At 43.9% G+C, this 12455-nt stretch overlaps 2 protein-coding genes across 2 annotated transcripts in view; both read right to left on the bottom strand.

Annotated features, from left to right (window-relative positions):
• LOC311135314 (synaptotagmin-1-like) overlaps window positions 1-3122 on the bottom strand; it is a gene marked incomplete at both ends in the record, with an annotated part of 4621 nt that extends 1499 nt beyond the window's left edge. The window contains 4 exons of the mRNA XM_084169263.1: window positions 1-12; window positions 233-355; window positions 2548-2665; window positions 2977-3122. The exon at window positions 1-12 is cut by the window's left edge and continues 156 nt beyond it. Coding sequence (XP_084025389.1) covers window positions 1-12; window positions 233-355; window positions 2548-2665; window positions 2977-3122 — 399 coding nt within the window. The remainder of the gene's footprint in view (window positions 13-232; window positions 356-2547; window positions 2666-2976) is intronic.
• A 6047-nt stretch (window positions 3123-9169) lies between these two features.
• Window positions 9170-12455, bottom strand: part of LOC311135057 (calumenin-B-like) — a 5319-nt gene continuing 2033 nt past the window's right edge. Inside the window, exons 6-7 of the mRNA XM_084168922.1 lie at window positions 12263-12455; window positions 9170-12179 (exon numbers count right to left, since the gene is read on the bottom strand). The exon at window positions 12263-12455 is cut by the window's right edge and continues 4 nt beyond it. Of these exons, the coding sequence (XP_084025048.1) occupies window positions 12075-12179; window positions 12263-12455 (298 nt within the window). The 3' untranslated portion in view covers window positions 9170-12074. The remainder of the gene's footprint in view (window positions 12180-12262) is intronic.

A 12455-nucleotide genomic window follows, 5' to 3' on the forward strand; every position in this document is an offset into this window, starting at 1 on the left:
ACCTACTACCATCTACAGACAGGGAAGGGGGGTAGAGGGTAGGGAGAGGAGAGGGTGAGGAAAGAGGGAGGAAAAAGAGAGAGGGAGAGGGAGAGAGAATTTACCCACAGCTATATTATGTCTCTGATGGAGTGATTTGTTGTTACTCAGACTGGTTAATCTGCTTATCCACAGGACCTTGGTTAGCTGAATCAGATGTGTTAGAGCAGGGATTGAAACAAGGAGTCCTCACCGTGTTCTCTGTGAAGTTGTAGTCCATTGAGAACTCCAGTCTGCCCAACTTCACTTCCTCTTTAGGCTCCTCCTCCTCCCTGCCAGTCAATCCGGTCTCTGTGTCACCCTCATCCTTCAGGGGCTACAGGACACACACCCACACGCACACACACACACACACACACACACACACACACACACACATAGGCGAAACCTGATACACAGTAACCAGCAGAGACATACACAGCCTAAATTGTATTAAGCTGCGCTTTTTATTAAACGTTTCTGTGCAGCACTCCACAGGGAGTTGATACTCTGCAATGGGTGTGTGTGTATGTACAGTTGAAGTCGGAAGTTTACATACACCTTAGCCAAATACATTTAAACTCTGTTTTTCACAATTCCTGACATTTAATCCTAGTAAAAAAATACCTGTTTTAGGTCAGTTAGGATCACCACTTTATTTTAAGAATGTGAAATGTCAGAATAATAGTAGAGAGAATGATTTATTTCAGGTTTTATTTATTTCATCACATTCCCAGTGGGTCAGAAGTTTACATACACTCAATTTGTATTTGGTAGCATTGCCTTTCAATTGTTTAACTTGGGTCAAACGTTTCGGGTAGCCTTCCACAAACTTCCCACAATAAGTTGGGTGAATTTTGGCTCATTCCTCCTGACAGAGCTGGTGTAACTGAGTCAGGTTTGTACGCCTCCTTGCTCGCACACACTTTTTCAGTTCTGCCCACACATTTTCTATAGGATTGAGGTCAGGTCTTTGTGATGGCCACTCCAATACCTTGACTTTGTTGTCCTTAAGCCAATTTGCCACAACTTTGGAAGTATGCTTGGGATCAATGTCAATTTGGAAGACCCATTTGTGACCAAGATTTAACTTCCTGACTGATGTGTTGAGATGTTGCTTCAATATATCCACCTAATTTTCCTTCCTCATGATGCCATCTATTTTGTGAAGTGCACCAGTCCCTCCTGCAGCAAAGCACCACCACAGCATGATGCTGCCACCCCCGTGCTTCACGGTTGGGATGGTGTTCTTCAGCTTGCAAGTGACCCCCCTTTTCCTCCAAACATAACGATGGTCATTATGGCCAAACAGTTCTATTTTTGTTTCATCAGACCAGAGGACATTTCTCCAAAAAGTACAATCTTTGTCCCCATGTGCAGTTGCAAACCGTAGTCTGGCTTTTTTATGGCGGTTTTGGAGCAGTGGCTTCTTCCTTGCTGAGCGGCCTTTCAGGTTATGTCGATATAGGACTCGTTTTACTGTGGATATAGATACTTTTGTACCTGTTTCCTCCAGCATCTTCACAAGGTCCTTTGCTGTTGTTCTGGGACTGATTTGCACTTTTCGCACCAAAGTACGTTAATCTCTAGGAGACAGAACACGTCTCCTTCTTGCGTACTATTGTTTGTACAGATGAACGTGGTACCTTCAGGCATTTGGAAATTGCTCCCAAGGATGAACCAGACTTGTGGAGGTCTTGTGAGAGGTGATTTGAAGGAGTCAGGCGCAGAAGGGTAAATCACAGAATACAGAGTTTATTCCGTAGTACAAAATTACGCTGGATAGCGTCAACCAGTCCAGTGCGTAAAACAGGCGCACAGGGAAAATATACCCCGGCAATACAAAGTACACGTAGCTCAACCGAGCTACTCTCTCCTCACATTAAACAATCACCCACAAGGACAAGGGGGGCAGAGGGAACACTTATACATGTACTAATGAGGGGATATGAACCAGGTGTGTGTAATAGACAAGACAAAACAAATGGAATGATGAGATATAGAGTGGCAGTGGTTAGAAGGCCGGTGACGACGAACGCCGAAGCCTGCCCGAACAAGGAGAGGAGGCAGCTTCGGAGGAAGTCGTGACAGGTCTACAAATTCTTTTCTGAGGTCTTGGCTGATTTATTTTGATTTTCCCATGATGTCAAGCAAAGAGGCACTGAGTTTGAAGGTAGGCCTTGAAATACATCCACAAGTACACCTCCAATTGACTCAAATGATGTCAATTAGCCTATCAGAAGCTTCTAAAGCCATTACATTATTTTCTGGAATTTTCCAAGCTGTTTAAAGGCACAGTCAACTTAGTGTATGGAAACTTCTGACCCACTGGAATTGTGATACAGTGAATTATAAGTGAAATAATCTGTCTGTAAACAATTGTTGGAAACATTACTTGTGTCATGCACAAAGTAGATGTCCTAACCGACTTGCCAAAACAATAGTTTGTTAACAAGACATTTGTGGAGTGGTTGAAAATCGAGTTTTAATGACCTAAGTGTATGTCAACTTCCGACTTCAACTGTATACCTCAGAGTTGCCTCCCTCCAGCTCAGTGTCCATGTTCAAGCCATTCGTGCCCTTCTTCTCCTTCTCCTTCTCTGTGTCCTTGTCTTTCTTCTTCAGACATTTCCTCCACACACACAAACTGCATGACAACACCAGACACACACTCACCATGCATAGAGCACCTACAGCCCATGAGGGCACTGCACAAACGCGCACACGCACACACACACACACACACACACACTCACACACAAAGACACACACACACACACACGGTTAATAATACATTAATACCAAGTGTTTTTATAACACCGGCGGGTTTCACTAGCTTGTGAGAGTATTTTATTTCTCAGTTGAGTACTTATGCACTTCAACTGCACTTTAACTTGGTTCTAAAAATGAACTTAGTGCTACGAAGGCTCTAGAAACCCACCCCGGATCGGTTGTTACTCACTGTGGAGGGAGTGCAACTCGCTCATAAACTTCGTGGGGGTGTGGCCTCCAGGCCCAGGTTCTGGGGTTGCTGAGGCATTGGGGTTGATTAACAGGTGTGAGGGGCTGGGCTGTGCCGGGGTGGCCCTACGACTACTTGTCATCACCTAGAGAGAGAAAGACACAGAGAGAAGGAACGTTTTTTTTTAAAATGTCACTTTTTGCATCCAAACTAGCTCTGTCTTTAAATTTGAGTGAGTGGTTAGATTTCCCAGCCCCATCCTTCAGAATGCCAAACCAAGCAGCAGGGCAGGCTGTTTAAATTACAGATTGTTCATTTAACAGTAACTCACAGTCCCGCAACATTCCAGAGATCTGGACAAATATGACTGTAACTTTTCAAATAGACAGTACAGTACTTACTACAAAACTAGTGTGGAATACTGCAGCTGGCAGGTACATTGCATGCATCTGTTATGCACACTATTTTATTGCAAATCCATATTAATGATCAGCACCAAGTTTTGAGAAACATTCAACCGTATGTGTTATAGAGTGGTTATAGTGTGTGTGTGTGTGTGTGTGTGTGTGTGTGTGTGTGTGTGTGTGTGTGTGTGTGTGTGTGTGTGTGTGGATGTACACGTGCATGTGTCAGATGGCCTCTTGTGTTTCTGCTGGTCTGGCACTAAGGCCAGCTGTACATAAGATACACAACCCTGTCCCCTGTCAAACCTGCTGACAACACAACACATGGGGGGAGGAGAGGTGTGGAGGAAGAGAGGGGGACGGAGAAAGGGCATCATGAGGGTGTGATCTCTCTGGAGAGAGGAGGTGAGAATATTTTTTGTCCAGAGTAGGGACGGTCCCAATTCACTTCCTACCCCTTCACCTTGGTCCTAACCCTTCTATGTTTTTTAGATCTGAGTCTGGGAAACTGACTCACTCTTAACCATCATCCATGTTAGCTGCAAATATTCCATGAAGACAGTCTAGCATTCTACAACTAGTGTAAAACAACACATTTCACAATACCTAACCGGTATATGTGTCAATAAACCATTAAAAAAAAAAATGGAATACGCAATGACATTGATATCATCAGGTCATCACTAGAGACACAACTACACTAATCACTTGTGAATCAGGAAGAAAATCACTGATTTATTTTGAATGTTTTGCTTGTCTTCAGCACGCTATGCTACTAATAGGTACATACTACAAGTGCATGACAAGTCACTTCCAGTGTATTGTCTTAGAACTAGTTTGTTCCATCATGGCTAAACTCTGTCACTCACTCTAACCCACTCTCTTAGGTCCTCAATGTAAATAAGAAGTTAGACCTGCCTGATTAAATAAAGAGTTAAGCTAAAGATAACATACTGTATATGGTTCTGATATCCCCCCATTTACAACTAAAACTGGAAATGACATTAACCCTGATCCACAGTCAAATATCTAACCCTAACCCAACATTGTAGCGCTATATCTATCCCTAAACCAACATTGTAACCCTGACCGACTGTCATCTAACAGTAACCCAACCACACCCGTCACCTCAACCACCATCACTGACCACACCCTGGGAGAGAAAGAGAGAGATAGAAAGAGTGAGGCGAGAGGGAGTCTTACCTTTGTGTGTGTGTGTCCTGGCCTTGGTTCTGTCTGGCTGCAGGGTGGAGAGAGGTATGACTCTCAGGTACACACACAAAAGAAAGGGAGAGAGAGGAGGAGGAGAGGGTGGAGATTACAGCATGAAGAGAGGAGAAGGAAAGAGGAGGGGAGGTGAGGTGGGGTGGCAGCTTCTTGTTGTTTATTTTAACCTTCTGTTCATTCAGCGGAGTCTCTGAGACAAGGAGCACAGGTATGACAAGGAGAGAGAGAGAGAGAGAGAGAGAGAGAGAGAGAGAGAGAGAGAGAGAGAGAGAGAGAGAGAGAGAGAGAGAGAGAGAGAGAGAGAGAGAGAGAGAGAGAGAGAGAGAGAGCGAGAGAGAGAGAGAGAGAGAGAGAGAGAGAGAGAGAGAGAGAGAGAGAGAGAGAGAAGAGAGAGAGAGAGAGAGAGAGAGAGAGAGAAAGAGAGAGAGAGAGATTGAGAGAGAGAGCGAGAGAGAGAGAGAGAGAGAGAGAGAGAGAGAGAGAGAGAGAGAAAGGGGCAGGAGAGAGAAGGCATCTCTGGTTGGCTGTGTGAACGTGTGTGTATTAGTATGGGGATATGTATGCTCTGTCCGATGGGGTGGGTCCCAGGGGGTTGAGTCCCTCTGATCTAAGCACTGCCCCTTGTGACCTCTGCTGCGCCCTTACAGGTCACCTTCGCTGGGACATGGATGAATATTCATGGCTTGGGCTTTTTATAGGCTCGTTAGCATACTGAGACTTCAGCAGGAGACAGCATCTACATTCCACCTGGATGACTGGTATGCCGGTGTGTGATTGTGCATTCATATACTACATGTGCATTACTGTTTGTATGTGTGATTGCACATTTACAGTTGAAGTCGGAAGTTTACATACAGTGAGGGAAAAAAGTATTTGATCCCCTGCTGATTTTGTACGTTTGCCCACTGACAAAGACATGATCAGTCTATGATTTTAATGGTAGGTTTATTTGAACAGTGAGAGATAGAATAACAACAAAAAAATCGAGAAAAAACGCATGTCAAAAATGTTATAAATTGATTTGCATTTTAATGAGGGAAATAAATATTTGACCCCCTCTCAATCAGAAAGATTTCTGGCTCCCAGGTGTCTTTTATACAGGTAACGAGCTGAGATTAGGAGCACACTCTTAAAGGGAGTGCTCCAAATCTCAGCTTGTTACCTGTATAAAAGAAACCTGTCCACAGAAGCAATCAATCAACCAGATTCCAAACTCTCCACCATGGCCAAGACCAAAAAGCTCTCCAAGGATGTTAGGGACAAGATTGTAGACCTACACAAGGCTGGAATGGGCTACAAGACCATCGCCAAGCAGCTTGGTGAGAAGGTGACAACAGTTGGTGTGATTATTCGCAAATGGAAGAAACACAAAATAACTGTCAATCTCCCTCGGCCTGGGGCTCCATGCAAGATCTCACCTCGTGGAGTTGCAATGATCATGAGAACGGTGAGGAATCAGCCCAGAACTACACGGGAGGATCTTGTCAATGATCTCAAGGCAGCTGGGACCATAGTCACCAAGAAAACAATTGGTAACACACTACGCCGTGAAGGACTGAAATCCTGCAGCGCCCGCAAGGTCCCCCTGCTCAAGAAAGCACATATACATGACCGTCTGAAGTTTGCCAATGAACATCTGAATGATTCAGAGGAGAACTGGGTGAAAGTGTTGTGGTCAGATGAGACCAAAATAGAGTTCTTTGGCATCAACTCAACTCGCCGTGTTTGGAGGAAGAGGAATGCTGCCTATGACCCCAAGAACACCATCCCCACCGTCAAACATGGAGGTGGAAACATTATGCTTTGGGGGTGTTTTTCTGCTAAGGGGACAGGACAACTTCACCGCATCAAAGGGACGATGGACGGGGCCATGTACCGTCAAATCTTGGGTGAGAACCTCCTTCCCTCAGCCAGGGCATTGAAAATGGGTCGTGGATGGGTATTCCAGCATGACAATGACCCAAAACACACGGCCAAGGCAACAAAGGAGTGGCTCAAGAAGAAGCACATTAAGGTCCTGGAGTTGCCTAGCCAGTCTCCAGACCTTAATCCCATAGAAAATCTGTGGAGGGAGCTGAAGGTTCGAGTTGCCAAACGTCAGCCTCGAAACCTTAATGACTTGGAGAAGATCTGTAAAGAGGAGTGGGACAAAATCCCTCCTGAGATGTGTGCAAACCTGGTGGCCAACTACAAGAAACGTCTGACCTCTGTGATTGCCAACAAGGGTTTTGCCACCAAGTACTAAGTCATGTTTTGCAGAGGGGTCAAATACTTATTTCCCTCATTAAAATGCAAATCAATTGATACAATTTTTGACATGCGTTTTTCTGGATTTTTTTGTTGTTATTCTGTCTCTCACTGTTCAAATAAACCTACAATTAAAATTATAGACTGATCATTTCTTTGTCAGTGGGCAAACGTACAAAATCAGCAGGGGATCAAATACTTTTTTCCCCTCACTGTACACTTAGGTTGGAGTCATTAAAACTCGTTTTTCAACCACTCCACAAATTTCTTGTTAACAAACTATCGTTTTGGCAAGTCGGTTTGGACATCTACTGCATGACACAAGTAATTTTTCAAACAATTGTTTACAGACATATTATTTCACTTATAATTCACTGTATCACAATTCCAGTGGGTCAGAAGTTTACATACACTAAGTTGACTGTGCCTTTAAACAGCTTGGAAAATTCTAGAAAATGATGTCATGGCTTTAGGCTGCTAGGCTAATTGACATCATTTGAGTCAATTGGAGGTGTACCTGTGGATGTATTTCAAGGCCTACCTTCAAACTCAGTGCCTCTTTGCTTGACATCATGGGAAAATCAAAAGAAATCAGCCAAGACCTCCACAAGTCTGGTTCATCCTTGGGAGCAATTTCCGAACGCCTGAAGGTACCACGTCCATCTGTACAAACAATAGTTTGCAAGTATAAACACCATGGGACCACGCAGCCATCATACCGCTCAGGAAGGAGACGCGTTCTGTCTCCTAGAGATGAACGTACTTTGGTGCGAAAAGTGCAAATCAATCCCAGAACAACAGCAAAGGACCTTGTGAAGATGCTGGAGGAAACAGGTACAAAAGTATCTATATCCACAGTAAAATGAGTCCTATATCGACATAACCTGAAAGGCCGCTCAGCAAGGAAGAAGCCACTGCTCCAAAACCACCATAAAAAAGCCAGACTACGGTTTCCAACTGCACATGGGGACAAAGATCGTACTTTTTGGAGAAATGTCCTCTGGTCTGATGAAACAAAAATATAACTGTTTGGCCATAATGATCATCGTTATGTTTGGAGGAAAAAGGGGGGTCACTAGCAAGCCGAAGAACACCATCCCAACCATGAAGCACGGGGGGTGGCAGCATCATGCTGTGGGGGTGCTTTGCTGCAGGAGGGACTGGGGCACTTCACAAAATAGATGGCATCATGAGGAAGGAAAATGATGTGGATATATTGAAGCAACATCTCAAGACATCAGTCAGGAAGTTAAAGCTTGGTCGCAAATGGGTCTTCCAAATGGACAATGACCCCACGCATACTTCCAAAGTTGTGGCAAAATGGCTTAAGGACAACAAAGTCAAGGTATTGGAGTGGCCATCACAAAGCCCTGACCTCAATCCTATAGAACATTTGTGGGCAGAACTGAAAAGGCGTGTGTGAGCAAGGAGGCCTACAAACCTGACTCCAGCTCTGTCAGGAGGAATGGGCCAAAATTCACCCATCTTATTGTGGGAAGCTTGTGGAAGGCTATCCGAAACGTTTGACCCAAGTTAAACAATTTAAAGGCAATGCTACCAAATACTAATTGAGTGTATGTAAACTTCTGACCCACTGAGAATGTGATGAAAGAAATTAAAGCTGAAATAAATAATTCTCTCTACTATTATTCTGACGTTTCACATTCTTAAAATAAAGTGGTGATCCTAACTGACCTAAGACAGGGAATTTTTACTAGGATTAAATGTCAGGAATTGTGAAAAACTGAGTTTAAATGTATTTGGCTAAGGTGTATGTAAACTTCCGACTTCAACTGTATATCCTGCAAACCGGTATGCATTGTGTGTGTGCTTCCAGAGGTCGATACTCAATGTGTAGATGCTGCTGCCTGAATTAGAACTGTAGTATGCGGTTTCTGCGGCAACGCTGGTATCAAGTTCCGGCCCCACCCAGTTCACCTTGACCAGAGATAGAGATGCACCAATTCACACACATACATTAACACACACACACATACGCAGAGCTCAGACCTCTGTGAAGCAGTATGACTTCAACCCGGTTGTTCACCTTGCTGAATATTCTGTGGACAGAGCCGTTGTATTGATCTGTGTTGATGAATGTGTCCTAGGTGGAGATATTCAGTGATTGGAGGTGCTATATGAGGGTCATTAGTTTAGATAAGATTCTAAGATTCCCCAACCCTTGGTTGTCACATATGTGGTCAAATTGATTTTATTCAGATTGGTCTAAAACTATCTGATAAGGGTAACATAGCACCCTTAGAATTAGAATGATTAATTATACTTCTATAAAACCACCACAACACATCGATACTCCACAACATCCTTTTAATCAGAGAAACACTTCTCCACCTGATTGAGAACAGCACACACTGTCAACAACGCAACAGGTGACAACGTATGTACAGGGTAGTCACTACCGATAGGCATGGAGCTGCATTGATCATGTAAAAAACAGCTACATCATATACATTATTATAACATTATATTATATTTTATAAGACAATGGAAACACTTTACTAGAACCCTCCGTCATAAGTGCTACATAACACTGTTGAAAACCTGACATAAACAGTCCTACTTTTGGTGTCAGTTTATCAAAAATGACTGTTCATGACATCTGTTATGTCATTATTATGTAGCCTTGATGGCAGAGGGTTTAAGGAAAGTTGAACCAGATCAATAACAGTGGTTATAGAGGGTCATACAGTAAGTATGAGGTGTTTTAGAGTTATTATACAGTCTGACAAGTATAACTAAGGAAGAAGCCTGAGCAGGGGAAATCTTACTTTAATAAGCCTCCAAACATGTGTAGTATGTGTGTGTAGTGTGTCGCACAGAAGAGAATTCAGCAGATTACAAAATAAAGCAAAAGGAGGCACTCAGTAAAGGGACACACACAGAATGGTGGAGGAAAGAGGAGAGGAGTCCTACAGTATCTCCGTTTCCTATCCAGTGTTTCTCAACTCCAGTCCTTGAGTGAAATACCAGGGTTTCACATTTTTGTTCCAGCCCTGTACTAGCACAGGGCTATAAATATGTTGTACTAGTACAGGGACTAGATCAGAACTGTACGACCCAGGGGGTGCCCAGACTGAAGTAAAAAAAACACACTGATCTAACCCCTAATTGAGCCAAGCTCCTACACATTTTTAAAATACATTTTAGTCATTTAGCAGACGCTCTTATCCAGAGCGACTTACAGTTAGTGAGTGCATAATTTTTTTTTCATACTGGTCCCCCGTGGGAAACGAACCCACAACCCTGGCGTAGCAAACGCCATGCTCTACCAACTGAGCTACACGGGACTATAGCACACACGTAGGAACTAAAATCTGCACACACAGGGGACACTGGGAACCGCTATTGGCCGACAAACAGCCCAGTCCCCACTCCATGGGCTACAACAGAGTTCCCCAACTGGCGGCCTGAGGGCTGAGTTTTCGGAGCAAAATAAAACAATTATATATAATTTTTTACATTTTCATTGTTGGACATAAGACTGTAAAAACACCAGGAAATTAGCTACAAGTGATTTTAATTTAAGAAATCTGTTCCCAAGTATTCCCACGCATAATAGAGAGACACATGATCGTATACAAATGTAAGCAAGGTTTGAAATTATTATGTTTTAGTCAAACATACCTGTTTGGACTTCTTGCAGTCAATTTGCAGACTACAAATGATTTGTAATTATAAACTTGGTGGTTCAAGCCCTGAATGCTGATTGGCTGACAGCCGTGGTATATCAGACTGTATACCACGGGTATGACAAAACATTTCTTGTTACTGCTCTAATTTTACATTTACATTTTAGTCATTTAGCAGACGCTCTTATCCAGAGCGACTTACAGTTAGTGAATGCATACATGTTTTTTTTTTTTTTTTTCATACTGGCCCCCCGTGGGAAACGAACCCACATCCCTGCCGGCCAAACCCTCCCCTACCTCGGACGGCGCTGGACCAATTGTGCGCCGCCCATGGGTCTCCCGGTCGTGGCCGGCTGCGACAGAGCCTGGACTCGAACCAGGATCTCTAGTGGCACAGCTAGCACTGCGATGCAGTGCCTTAGACCACTGCGCCACTCGGGAGTCATGACACACAGAGAGCCATGTATTTAGAGAGTCGGGACATTGAGGTTCCTGCATTATGATGATTTACATGACACTAGAAAATATGGCAGCCATGATAGCACCCCATTAACATTACATGGCAGTCTTACGTCAGATAGAGCGACGATTCCGCCTGCACTGGTCCCTGTTGAGGGACGAGCGTCGCGTAGGAGTGACGCCACCTTTCTTGTTACTGCTTTAATTAAGTTGGTAACTAGTTTAGAATAGCAATAAGGCACCTCAGGGGTTTGTGGTATACGGACAATATACCACAGCTAAGGGCTGTATCCAGGCACTCTGCGTTGCGCATAAGAACAGCCCTTATCCGTGGTATATTGGCCATATACCACACCCCCTCCGGCCTTACTGCTTAATTTTGTTCTGGTCCCCCGACTATCCGCTCAAGAAAAAAAATAATCGGCCCACGGCTGAATCTAGTGGATGATCCCTGGGCTACAACCACTAACCCTAACCTTGGGAGGATTGGCCACATTTGTAGAGTGGTGGTATGAAGACACTGCTGGCCAATCAAATCAAAGAGCAGTTTGTGGTAGTAGCTTATAGAGTGGACCGTGTTACATCTCCCCTTCATAGTCCTGTGCATAGCAGAACACACACCAGGGTTGGGCTCAATTCAGTTTGTTTTCTATTGAATTGTAATTCACTTCCTGAATTGAAAACTGAATTGACCCCAACACGCACAGTTCTGCACTTCATTGTATGCCTGATACATTGTTCAAACAAGGCTACCAAAATAAACAAGCACTAACATCTGTATTCTGTCACTTTTTTTTACAAAAAAGAAAGTTGATCTGCAAACGAAGACAAATGAAATACTGTATATCCTTTCCATTGTCCGGATTGGACGAGAGGATGGTGGAGGTGGAGCCAAACCAGGTGTGTCTTGATGTCCAAACTTGTACACTACTTAGTACAAAGTTATGTATTCACTAGTGTGTATAATAGGCCAGGAAATCAAATAAATTATTGTCCTAGGCATCAGAGTGAAACGCTCCATCTCAAATGTCACCCTATTCTCCATATAGTGCACTTCTTTTGAATTTGGATTTCAACTCCATGACTGAATTGCCCCGGAATTGAGGGTTAGAATTCATCGTGTCTTGCCAAAGCTTCTCCAAAGTCAGTAGCCTGGCTGCCAACGAAGAGGTCATACTTTTCTACGATCTCTGCCTTGGTCAGACGGCCATCCTACAGAGAGAGGGGGAGAGAAAACACAATATTTGGTTAGATGCGCTCTGTTTCAGTGCATGCCCACACACACACACACACACCTTGTCATTATCTGACTCGTAGAGCAGGTGTTTGGCTTCAGCCTCTGCGTGGTCGTAGTCTGAGGGGAGGATCCAGTCTCTGGTCTCCTCCTTGTCCATGAGGGCCATCTTTGTTTTGTCTCTGAACTCAGTAAACTGTTCTCTCTCTGTCTTCACCCACTCTGGCTCTGAAGGATCCTCCTGGTTATACATG

The sequence above is a fragment of the Coregonus lavaretus genome (genome assembly GCF_964263955.1).
Source record: "Coregonus lavaretus genome assembly, chromosome: 9".
NCBI lineage: Eukaryota > Metazoa > Chordata > Actinopteri > Salmoniformes > Salmonidae > Coregonus > Coregonus lavaretus.